The 12,144-nt window shown below is 40.8% G+C and overlaps 1 protein-coding gene across 3 annotated transcripts in view; it reads right to left on the bottom strand.

Annotated features, from left to right (window-relative positions):
- Nucleotides 1-12,144, bottom strand: part of STAU2 (staufen double-stranded RNA binding protein 2) — a 229,831-nt gene that overhangs the window by 123,842 nt on the left and 93,845 nt on the right. For all 3 annotated transcript variants that reach the window (XM_066623814.1, XM_066623815.1, XM_066623813.1), the window contains exon 12: nucleotides 8,380-8,687. In XM_066623814.1, the coding sequence (XP_066479911.1) occupies nucleotides 8,380-8,687 (308 nt within the window). The remainder of the gene's footprint in view (nucleotides 1-8,379; nucleotides 8,688-12,144) is intronic.

The following is a 12,144-nucleotide window of genomic DNA, read 5'->3' as shown; positions in this document are numbered from 1 at the left end:
TATTCAGGTATTGTTTTCACTAAATACGCTTTAGAAGCAATACAAAACGTCATGCCTTTTCACTTGAGTTTCCCCTCCATTACACTTGACGATACCTATTTACCACTTTTCTAGGAGAACTGAATTTTGAGCCACACCGATAAGACAACACTAAAATGTTACTTGAAACAAAAATAATACAACCAAAACAAGTGGGATTTTATAAAACAGAAGTATCAATAAAAATGTGTTCTAATGCTAATATATTCACTTATACCCTAATGCTCTTTAGGTAGCTGTTTCCTTTCAGTCACTTTGCAGAACACACTGTAATGGCCATAAATGACCTCTTGTACTCCCTAATTAGTCATAACCTCTGCAAACCAATCACATCTCTTATTCACTACCACCTAATTTAAAGAAGCTCTATTTCACAACCAGCTGATAAAAATAGTGAATTTTGTCTCCCCTCTTCATCCCCAAATTTTCATCTCTCACAACTGTTTTTTTAAACACACACACACACAATATGACAAAAATACTGTTAAATGAATGTATACTAACATAATATTGCTTCATTTCAGCACACTGGAAGGTCACACAGAGGACTTCTCTGGAAAATCTTTGCTTGCTTGACTGACCCCTCTGTGACTGTGGCATTTCATATTAAGAGTATGTCTAGGAAACTCTACAGCAAACTAAAGATGGAAATTGGTACAATGGGGCAGCCACTTGTATTTTATGCACATCTGTCTGTTCATCTATAAAATGGGGGTTCTACTTTTTACATGAAAATAAGCATGGGGGGAAGGGAGCAAAACCTACTAATACCTCTCCTGACTTACCTCCCTGTGCTCAGTTGTTTAAAGTCATTTTCTCTCTGACCAACTTCTGAAAGGACTGGAGAAAAACTGCTTTAAAAAGCACAACAGGGTGAGTTCCATTTCTCTCCCCTGCAAGTTCCTTTTCATGTAAAGAACAGACCTCCCACACACCCTTTAACTTTGTATGTAAACAAAACAGACCTGCATAAAGCTGAACTATCCAGTTTGACCCTTATTGAGAGACTCCTGTCAATTTCTAGACTCCCTCCCTAGTAAAGAGTAGCTGAACTGCACAGGCCATGTTCATTGTTAGCTACTTGGAGAATTTTGAGCTAGTGAATGCATTTAAAAAAATAAAGAATATAACTTGTGCACCAGATTTTTCAATGTAAACAATGGCTGGATTCAAAGGTGATTTGCACAAGCAGAAAGGCACTTTTGCTCACACATGGTCACACTTATGGTGACACTTATTATTTCTGCAAATTTCCCCTTTCCACCTACACTGTCCCATGAGATCGCCACACCTTAAAGGATTTTCAAGAGGTACAAAGGGCTGCTATGGGGAGGAGGAGATAGGAAACCTCACTGCATGAATATAGCCTCACCATATTTCTCTGGGTTCAACCCAAACTCTCTGGAATATTTATTCACACTGTCAATAAAATGTCATTGTTCTTTTACTTTTTTAAATTTAAGTTATGAAACAATGAACAAAACGGTATGTAAACGTTAAAAATAGCTTCCCTGCAGCTTTTATTTAATAGCTAATCTCCAAGCAAGTGGCTTAAATAATAAACTCAGAGTTTACATACACCTAAACTACAAAAATGCTTTATTCATATACTGCACAATTTTGCTAAGTACTTGGCTTCATTAATTCAAGCTAAATCAAAGTATAGCACTACTCATTTAATAACAAGAGGACTGTAATAACGGATAATGAAGAATTTAATATGCTTTCCTAGCATTTTTTAATATAGTGGTCTCAATGGTACTGAAATATTTATAGCTTGTAACACGTGTGTTTTACATATAAAATGAATGCAGAAAAGTTTAAATAATCAGTTTTTTTATATAATGCCCTCTAGCTGGAGATTCTCCAATTAAGGTTCTGAAAATGAATATGGATAAAATATTTTTTTTTATTACAGTAACACAATCTCTTGGGAGTACTTTGTGATTGTTTTCGTTAATTAAAAAACAGAATGTAGGAAAAGCGAAAGTTCATGTATGATCATTAGTGGAAGACAAATCTATGTTTTTAATTAAGAAATAGACCACTTAATGATTATTGTTCCCTGAAAATAGAAACCAATAATTAAAAAGCACACGAAGAACTTGGAGGCTTTCAGGAAACACGAAACAAGTGGCATGCTGATAAATGTCCTCTTTTTCTAATTGGTAAACCTGCATGATAAAACTAACCTGTAAAGAGAAAGGCTTTTAAGATCTTGAACAGAAAGCGCTTTCTGTAGTGAAATGGTGAAGAGACCTGTGATAGGCACTTGACAGCCCACTAAGTCATTTCCCACAGAGATTCTGTTCAACGCTCTCCTCAGTGCTCAGTGATCCAGCACAGAGCTTCACACTCATTCCAAAAGCTCAGGCAGCCAAGGTATTAAGCCGAGCTAAACAAAAGGGATGCGGGTAGGAAGCCAAAATCACCAGTTTCTTGATACATTCAGGGAATAAGTGGGAATTAGAGAGAATATCTGGGGAGGTTCATGCAGAATAAAGTATGATAAGCAACAACCTGGGCAGAGGGAACAAGGATTCTATTTTTCAAGTTGAACTGAGAATTGGGGGTGGGGGTGGGGAGGGGAAGATAGGAAATGCCGAAAGAATCAGTACCAAGTAACTGTATACTACAGCTAAGTAAAGAAGGAACTAACCTGGTGAAAAAGCTACTATAAATTGTGTTTTGGCTCTATGAAAATAAAACACTGCTTTTAGGCACAAGCAATGTGACAAAACACAAAAGATAATGAAAACTCTGAGGATTGAGTTTCCTTTCATCAGGATTTGTCTGATCTTACTGTATGCAGATGAACTGAGACACACACAAGTTATTCAGCCCTTACTGGCACCACAACTGTTTGGGCAAGCTTTCAGTATTTGTCATTCCTGTTTCAAGAAAGCTGTAACTCTACAATGGAAAAATTTTAAACAGAAGCTACAATTTGAATGTAGCAAGTGTAAGAGCTGATGTGTTCCTTTCCATTTTAAAACAGTTTTAAAAAAAAAATATTTTTGGAAACAACAGATGACCCCCACCAAAACAGAAGCTCCTTTTAATTGTCCCAAATGCCTCAATGTTTAAGAAAGCAGTTTTAGGTGCAATGGAGGGAGACTGGCTGAAAAGCAAAATACAAAGGCCACTGCACACACCAACACTTGTTCATATATAAGGGGATAGCTATACAGCAGCCATGACCTTTTATAATTGAAATATTTAATATGCATGTACTTCCTTCTCATTGCACCCAATCCTATCCTTCCCTTCCACGCTGCTGGTGCAACCAACCAAATATAGGTGCACTGTATCTAGTGGTGGTGGTGTTGGGGTGGATCAGGAGGCATCAGCAGGGAATGGGGATTTAAATCCGCTTACCCCAGCATAGGGTGGCTATCTTGGTCCTAGAGCCCAGCCTGAAGGCAACTGGGATCTGGATTAGGGCTAACAAGTTGAAATAAAATCTGGGCAAGACAGAGGTCCTCCTGGTTCAGAAATCCATGATACAGGTGCTAAACTATCCTCCTGCTCTGAATAGAGTAGCACTCCCCCTAAAAGAGCAGGTTCACAGCTTGAGGGTTATCCTAGACTCACAGTTGCTCCTAGATGCCCAGGTGTCAACTGTGGCCAGGAGTGCCCTTGCCCAGCTTTGACTGGTGTGCCAGCTGCAGCTGAACCTGCCACAGTCAGATCTGACCATGGTAGCCTATGCCATGCTGACATCAAGATTAAACTATTGTAATGTGCTGTACGTGTGGCTGCCCTTAAAGATGGTTTGAAAGTTGCAGTTAGTGCAAAATGCGGCAGCTTGTGTGGTTGTTGGAGACTGGTGCTTTGGCTCAGTTGGACTGCTGCTTCTGGCTGCCGGTTTGTTTCTGGGTCCAAGGTGCTGGTTTTGACCTTTAAAGACCTTTTTTTTTAGATAAGGAAAAAAAAAAAACCCCTTTACAACTTGGGCCAGCTTCTTCTGTACAATCCAGTCCATTTCCTTTGGTCATCTCAGAAGGCCCTTTGGGTTGTGCTGCCATTAAGTCAGGTTAGGGGTATGGTGGCCAGAAGCAGGACCTTCACAGTGGTGGCACCTGTACTGTGGAATTCCTTGTGAGCTGAGAACAAATTCCTCACTGTTAAGCTCCAGCAAGGCCTGAAGACATTTTTAAACCTTTGGGGCCTCGTAAGAGGGTATGATCGTTGCTTTTAGTAATTCATTTAATGTTTTAATTGATGGATTTTATTGCTGCCACTTGCCACAGGTTAACATTTAATGCCTATTTTATTGTTTAAAGTTTTATTGTATTTTATAGTTTATGTATTTTATCGTTTATGTATTTTAACTGTTTGCTAGCTACCCTGAGTGCCCTTTGGGGAGAAAGGCAGGGTAAAAATCAAATAAATATAAAATAAATAGGCCTTCCGACCTGCAAGGAGTCTCCTCAGACTAACAGTAGTGATTTCACTAGCATAAGTCTGAGCAGAGAAAGGCAGTGGGGAGGTGGCAAAAATGGACAGTAGGATCCAGTACACGCTACTGCTGCCAAATCCACCACCCCACAGCCTCCCTACTCATGCCCCAACCTGCCCAGTTTCACCCCTCCCCACTCCCACCCTCCCTCCCTCATCCCCTCCTGCTTCCTGCAGTGGCTTCTGTGGGAGGCTGGAGTTCCAGCAATGCAGACAGGAAAGCTCTGGTCTTCCTGCAAGCATTTGGGTAGCATGCTACTGAACGCACTGCTGGAAAATGCTTTCCCAACACTTTTTCAGCAGTGACCAGCAGAAGAGTGCATGTTCTGCTACAGTTGGAGCCCACAGGGTTGGGCTGATAACGTCTGTTTAGATAAGAGATATATAAAAAATGGAAACTAGAACATATGAAAGAGCTTGTAAATTCAAAAGCCTGAGGAAGAAATCCAACACAACCCTGGCTTCCCACGTTGCCAGGAGAACTCTTTGAGAGTGTCTGGGGGGGGGGGGCAGAGAGTAGAAGGATGAGATAAGGTAATACTCATGCAGCTATCTCTTCTGCTGTCTGGTTGTGCAGCAACCATGTGACTTCCCCAGACCATCTGGATCAGTACGGATGGCTTGGGAGGCAATGCCTGGGGCAGACCAGAGGATGAATTTTCCTCCTCTGGTCTGTTTTGTAGGGAGCATGAGCCCTATAGTTGTCTGGCTGCTTGGGGGGGGGGGGCGAGAAGCAACATCATTTTCTGCCCCAACATGGATGGCAGTCAGGGGAGTTCAGACAGAATTGCCCTGCAGCCAGGCTCCTATGCTCTTCCTCACACTGGAGGGAAGCATGAGCCCTATAATTGTCTGGTTGCTTGGGGGGGGGGTGAGAAGCAACTCCATTTTCTACTCCAACACAGATGGCAGTGAGGGGAGCAGCCAGACTCCTATGCTCTTGCCTGCACTGGAGGGGAGCAGAAGCCCTATAGCTATCCAGCTACTGGGGGGGGGGCGCAAGAAACAACCCCATTTTCTGCCCCAACAAAGAAGACAGTCAGGGGATCTCAGGCAGGATGGCTGCAGTCAGTTTCCTCACAACTTGTTTAATAGTAAAATAAGGGGCCAGAACCCCAGAAAAAAACAGTTTTGAAGGTCCAGGAAGCTGACTAAGAAAACACCCAACCTACTGTGCCTAGAGGCAAGGTCAGTCTGTGGAATCGAGCCCCTCCCCTCAGGAAGTCTTTGTAACCTGACCTGCCTGCTTCAGAGGGAGGAGCTTCCCAGAAGTCAAAGACTGCCATGGAGATTCCACCTGAGAACAGGGGGCCCAGGCCTGGTGTTGATAAACCTTTTCTTTGCCCTTGCCTAGATCAGAGATCTCCTCAAAAGTGAAGCATAGGGAAAGACTAAATGGAAGCAAAGGGTGGGATCGCCACCACCATGGGGCCTGTCTTAAACAACAAAGGATAACATGGGGCTTATCTTACTATCAGTGGCCAGCCTTTTTGAGTGCACAGTCTAATGTAATTGTAAAGGTAGCCATACCTCAGGATTCTTATAGGAATCAGGAATATAGGCTGAGTGTATATCTGAAAATCCCAGGCAATACAGTCCACACAAATTTGATTAAAAAGATATTTATTCTACAAATTACATAAGAGAGAACTAAAGGTTCTCAGTAACGAAGGGCGCAATCCTCACCCTTTATGTCAGTATTTTCCAGCACTGGCATAGCGGTGTCAATGGGATGTGTGCTGCATCCTGCAGTTGGGTGTCAATCACGGAGGCTTCCTTGAAGTAAGGTAATGTTTATTCCTTTACCTCAGAGCTGCATTGCCCTTATGTCAGTGCTGGAAAACACTGACATAAGGGGTTAGGATTGCGCCCTAAGTATAATAAACCAGAAAATAAAACAAAGAAAAATCTTCAAAACCAACTCCCTCCTACCCCAGATTACTCAAAAACTACCAACTCCAGAGTTCAAAAGAGTAGACAGCAAACCGAGGAACAAACAGAAGAACAAACACTGGCTCCCAGATCCCTCCTTTTATACCTCTTTCTTTTCTCCTGAAAAGCTTATCTTAACCCTATGACTCAGTTAATACTCCAGCTGACAACAATCACCTTCCCTACAAAACAGCAGGATAGAAAAAGGGCATGATCCTAGAAACTAACTGCTCTTTAATCTTCCTTATATCCTTCTGCATGATCCTACTTGCCAATGTTATACCTAATTCCTATATAATTTACAGTAATCTTAGTATCTTTCTGTCCATTTGTACTAGTCACCCTTTCCAGCTCCCTCCTCGAAAGGTTCTTATGACCATGGTATTCAAGATTGCAGCCAAAAAGGATACAAGGCAAACCAAGCCAGGGGGTAGTGGGATGACTCTCAGAATGTCCCCATGGAGTGATCCCTACAGCAATGTAGGAGACAGACCAGCCTACTCTTGGGGATTGGTGTACTAGCCCTGCCCCAAATTAGTGGATGTAAGAAGTCTGAATGAACTACACTGTTGGCTGCCCAATGCTGTCTTCCTTCTGCCATAGTCATGTTCTTAGCAGATGGGCTGCAGACAAGACTGTCAGAGTCAAATGGGGTCCCTGCCTTACTGGAAGTTGTAACCCATCAAATAAAACTGTGGTCTATTATAACCCGAGTCATGTGTTGTTCTCATTCTATTGCACTTTCCCCCCTGTCCTAGTCTCTGCCACAGGCACAAAGAAGTGAAAAATTTACCATGAAACCAGACCAAACCTCTGAAATAGTATAGCACACTAACTTGGCAAATGCACAATCCTACTTCCCTAAGGATCTATTGCTGAGCTACATTAAAGAAAGTTTGAAAAAAAATTTCTAATCAAGATGTGCACTGGTAGTACGCTGTTAAAACCTGATGAACTAACGATTGCATCTACAGTGTGGTTAATCTATAGTTGGAAGCTGACAATACTAGAGAGCTTTCAAAAGGTACACACTAGTTTTTTTCTCCTTGTTTGTTTGTCACCTGTGGTCCAAAAGATCATGCATCGTTTTGAAATAATAAAAACTATGCAAACCCAGTTCCCTAGAGGCAATGAACATCATCAGTTCTCTAAACTACAATCTATCCCCAGCCTATGGCTTGAATTTTAACTTCAGATCTGCTGACAGATCAAAATTCAGTTAGCAGAATGGGGTTTCATACCCCACCTTCTCCCTGCAACCTCAGGAACACCCCTCCTGAAAATCAACTCCTGAAAGTTGGCAGATCCCAGCACACTATGCATGAATGGGGGGAGGGGCTGCAGCACAAAGGGGGAATTGGCAAAAACTGCTCCCTTTTCTTGTGTGAATGGAAGTGCTTTCTATCTGTATAAAAACAACTTAAGAGCAAAGGTCTTTCACTTCTTATGACAACATTCCTAGTGCATCATTATTTAGGGTTACTTCACAGATTACTTTTTTCTCCATAGAGCAAAGCTCCACATAAACTAGAACAGATGGACAGAAACAAAACATCATATAGGAACAATTAAGATATGAGGGACTATATTTTAATTAAAATATAGAATTTCTCTCTCTCTCTCTCACTCACTATATATATATGCATATACAGAGAGAGAGAGAGAGAGAGAGAGAGAGAGAGAGAGAGAGAGAGTTGGAGTAGGTTTTTCCCTCCCCCCTCCCTGCACTCCAATCCAAAACCAGACCCACACAACACAGAGTTGCTTTTAATTAATTAAAGAAAAAGATTGTGCAAGATGGTCACAGATCTCCAATCAGAGAGCTCCTGGAGAACATGTAGAATACTCTGACCCTCAAGAGCCCTGCCTGGTTGCTTGAACCACAGTTTCAGATAGCAATACTACAGTACTAGCTGTACAGTGTCTTTTACTCAAACCTGCCCATACCTGAAAACCTTGGATCCTTGCCAGATATTCCAGCTGTTTTGAAGGCTGCACTGTAGAACAAGGGGATGTGAGTGACATTCCTTTAAGACCTATAGCTTCAGCTGTTGGGGATGTTCCATTCATAAGTAGTTCTCTGGCAATTGCAGCTGTACTATTAGTGGAAGGAGATACGCTGAAGAAACAACTAGAAGTTTGGCTCATTTCCTTGGATGACAAATAGTTTACAGTAGTACCAGGGGATGCTTTGTTGCGGCTGGCTTCCATCTCTTGATAAACATCAGGAGAGAGATGGAGAATTCCCTTTGGTGCTGAAAACAAGAGCAAAGACCATTCTTATTACAGCTGAAATTATTTAAATGTTACCAAACAAAACTTGCCTGTTTAGACAAATCCTGTCTGAAAGAGAAGTATGTCTTTTTACAGGCAGTCTAATCTTCTTAAATCTCATCATGATATAGGAATAGTTCCTTTTCTAATATAGGAAGATGTGGGCTCACTGAAAATGTTATCTAAAGAAATGCTTACTATTATTCTTTTTTCAGTGTGATCCAGAAGAGAGTGTGCTAGCTTTGGATCAGGGTTTAAATCCACACTCAGACTGGGCAAGCTTGACCAGGTGAATTACCCATAGCTCAACCACACAGCAACAACAGCATATTTTGCCTGCTAAAGGTGTCAGGCTTGATAACTGGCATCTCTAGTCCAAAATAATCTAGGATAACTGGGCTAGAAAAGAATTTTCTTGAAGTGTTAAGAGGGTAGCTGAAGGTAAGAGAAGACAATACTGGGATAGACAGAGTGATCTCACTCAGTTTAAGATGGTTTCATATATTCAATCTAGCAACCCAAGTGTGTGTGGATGTGTGTATGACTGGGATTGCTAACAGTGTAATGAAAGTCAGAGCTGATTAGTGGAATACAAGTATTGAACATAGAAGAGTCCAAGTTCAATCCCTGGCTTCTCCAGGTGGGAACAGCAAAGATCCCTATCTGAAAGTCACTGCCTGTCGGTGTACTCCAATGATTTTCAACCACTGTGCTGTGGCACATAGGTGTGCTGTGAATGGTCTGCAGGTGTGCCACAGGAGTTTGGGGAGAAGGTCATATATTAGTAGGACCATTGTGAGCCCCCAGCAGGCAATGCAGTGTGTCTTGTCAATTGTCAAAAAACTGATAGTGAGCCTTAACAATTTTAGCACCCTCTCAGTATGCCATGAGATGAAAAAGACTGAAAATTGCTGGTGTACACAGTACTGAGCTAGATGGACTAAAGATCTGATTCAGTATAAGGCACCTTCCTCTGTTTCTTTACCAGGTGACTTGGAGAGTCACTGTCAGTCAAGGGAAACAAATTCAGCCTAGATGGACCAATGGACTAGCTTAATATAAACTAGCTTCATGTGTACTTGTGTATAGGCAAGTATAACCAAAGACCTGCACAGAGTTATGGATCTGTTTTATGAGTTACATTTTTATGACACAGATTTGGTATTCTGATTGATATTAATGAGATGAAAAGAAAGAGCCAGGTAGGAGGTACAGAATATTCAATATGGTCATTTAATTACCAGAGATACTTGCCTACAGGGCAAAAAATTTCTGCCAATAAATCAAGCTTAGTTAATCACCTCGCCTTATCTATGAAGTAGCTCAGGGAGTAGAGCTTTTCAAGCAACTCTGGAGAAGTTGCTTTTCAAGTAGCATTGCTTTTCAAGTGGCACCCACTGGAGAAACAATGCAGAGATAATTAGAGGGCCATTAATCTTCAAGGCAACCCCTGGAAACCTGCAAAGTTAACCTTTTCATTGCTCCTGAGACTTCCACTGAATTGAAGCAAGCCTCCTTCTCTTAAGTTTACAGAGTCTGCTGCAGCCTTGTTCCTTTTTACAAATGCTTGCATTTTGCAGATGTCTGTTTTTTTAAACACCAGGATGTCATCCACATTTCCATTTGAAAGGAAGTCCCAGGCTACAATTTAGTGTACCATTATTGAAGAGTAACACCCATGGAAAGCAATGGGTCTGCTTCTGAGTAAATAGGGTTGCAACTATATGCAGTTGCACTTACAGTAATTCCTTGTTACTTGTCTCTCTGGTGTGAATTGAACTGCACACTCCCAGTTATATGTTCTATGTTGTATGTTAAGCCTCTGGTTTAACACACCTGGCACCTTAAAGGATTTGACTAATGGTTCTCCTGAAGTGGTTCCCAACATTTTTCACTTGCATAGCACTTGGCAGCTCATTTTCATAAATTGTACCCCTCTTATTAGCTAAATGTTTGTAATTAATATTAATATAAGCCCTCATCGCCTCCATATGAAAACCCATACTTCATGTATTCATCACAGAATTTTCTCTTTTCATCTGTTTTGCACCAGAAGTACCCTGAGAGATTCTTGGTGACTGATCACTTTCCATATTATGTTTCAGCTTTTTTACTGCGCTGGTTTACAATCACTGATTCATACATAAATTGATCACTAAAAATTAGCTATTGGCAGGGCTTTCACAGTCAACTAGCTACCTCCCTTCCTGCCTTACCGACTCTGCAAGGCATTCTGGAGCACTACCTTCCTTTTTCTTCCATTATTTAATTCTTTTTTTAAGCATTCCTAAAGGTCCTGTCGAGTGCCCCTGGGGGTACATGTAGCCCGGGTTGGGAACGACTGTTCTACTGGTATGTCGTTTACAGTGCACTTACTATGATGCTGTTTACAAAATGGTTGTGAAGACCAGAATTTAAAAAGTTAATAAATAAAAATGTATCTTATGATCTTCTACTATATTTTTAATAGAGACTGTACAGTTCTTAGGTAACAATTACTGGTAGGTTATTTATCAGGATCTGGCCTCAGCTAAAATCAGACAAAACTGTAGTCGGACACCTCCCTAAGTTTGCCCCGACTTATCTGAGGCTCAAAAAACCTGTCCTTGATTTATCTGTGAGATCAACTTATAGGCGAGTATCTAGTGAAGAAATGCTGCGATTTTTATCCTTTCCCACCTTGACAAACAGGCAAACATCCACATTTTTGTTCTGTAACGGAGAGCTGGATTACAGCAGTAAAAATATATTATTTCTGTAGGTATTGCTCTTTGATTTTATCTGCAAATATGCCAATACAAGGAAGTTGCAAGTGCTCACATTTCGTTTGAATGAGACCTAATGCAAATCCAGTTTTCATAAAAAGTACTTCAGATATATACAGACACAACTTTAATAGCATAACTGAAAAAATACATTTGTTCAGAATAATAATAGAATTAATATGGAGAAAGAAAACCCATTTAAAATTCCAGGACAATACTATAAACCTTTTTAAACCACATCAAAAACTACAGATGTCTAGTCCACTGATGTAATATCACTTCAAACAAACATTTCACATGCTCTCTCAGCCTTTTCAGTGTTTTTACATGATCCACCCAAATATCTAACTGCTGTCTGGAACAATAGTTGGGAATTCTTCCAGATTACTAATCTTTTTAAATGTTAAAACAACTAATATGGAGCATAGGATGAATAAAAAGCTCTCCCACATAATATACCATATGTTTTTAAATTGTATCCACATTACTGTAATAACATCATTCAATTAGCAATAATGACAAGGACTTTCCACTTATGTAACACCTTTTGTTTTGAGGATTTGGAAGCACTACACATGTCAACAAATTATGTCACGCAATACTCCTTTGAGGTTTCTGCCATTCCTGTCAACTACGGAAGATATTTATAACAATAATCTTGTGCTTTTAAGAA

Source organism: Tiliqua scincoides, chromosome 4, assembly GCF_035046505.1.
Source record: "Tiliqua scincoides isolate rTilSci1 chromosome 4, rTilSci1.hap2, whole genome shotgun sequence".
NCBI classification, from domain to species: domain Eukaryota; kingdom Metazoa; phylum Chordata; class Lepidosauria; order Squamata; family Scincidae; genus Tiliqua; species Tiliqua scincoides.
Note: the sequence above shows the minus strand (reverse complement) of the source record. Positions and strands in the feature narration are given on the sequence as shown.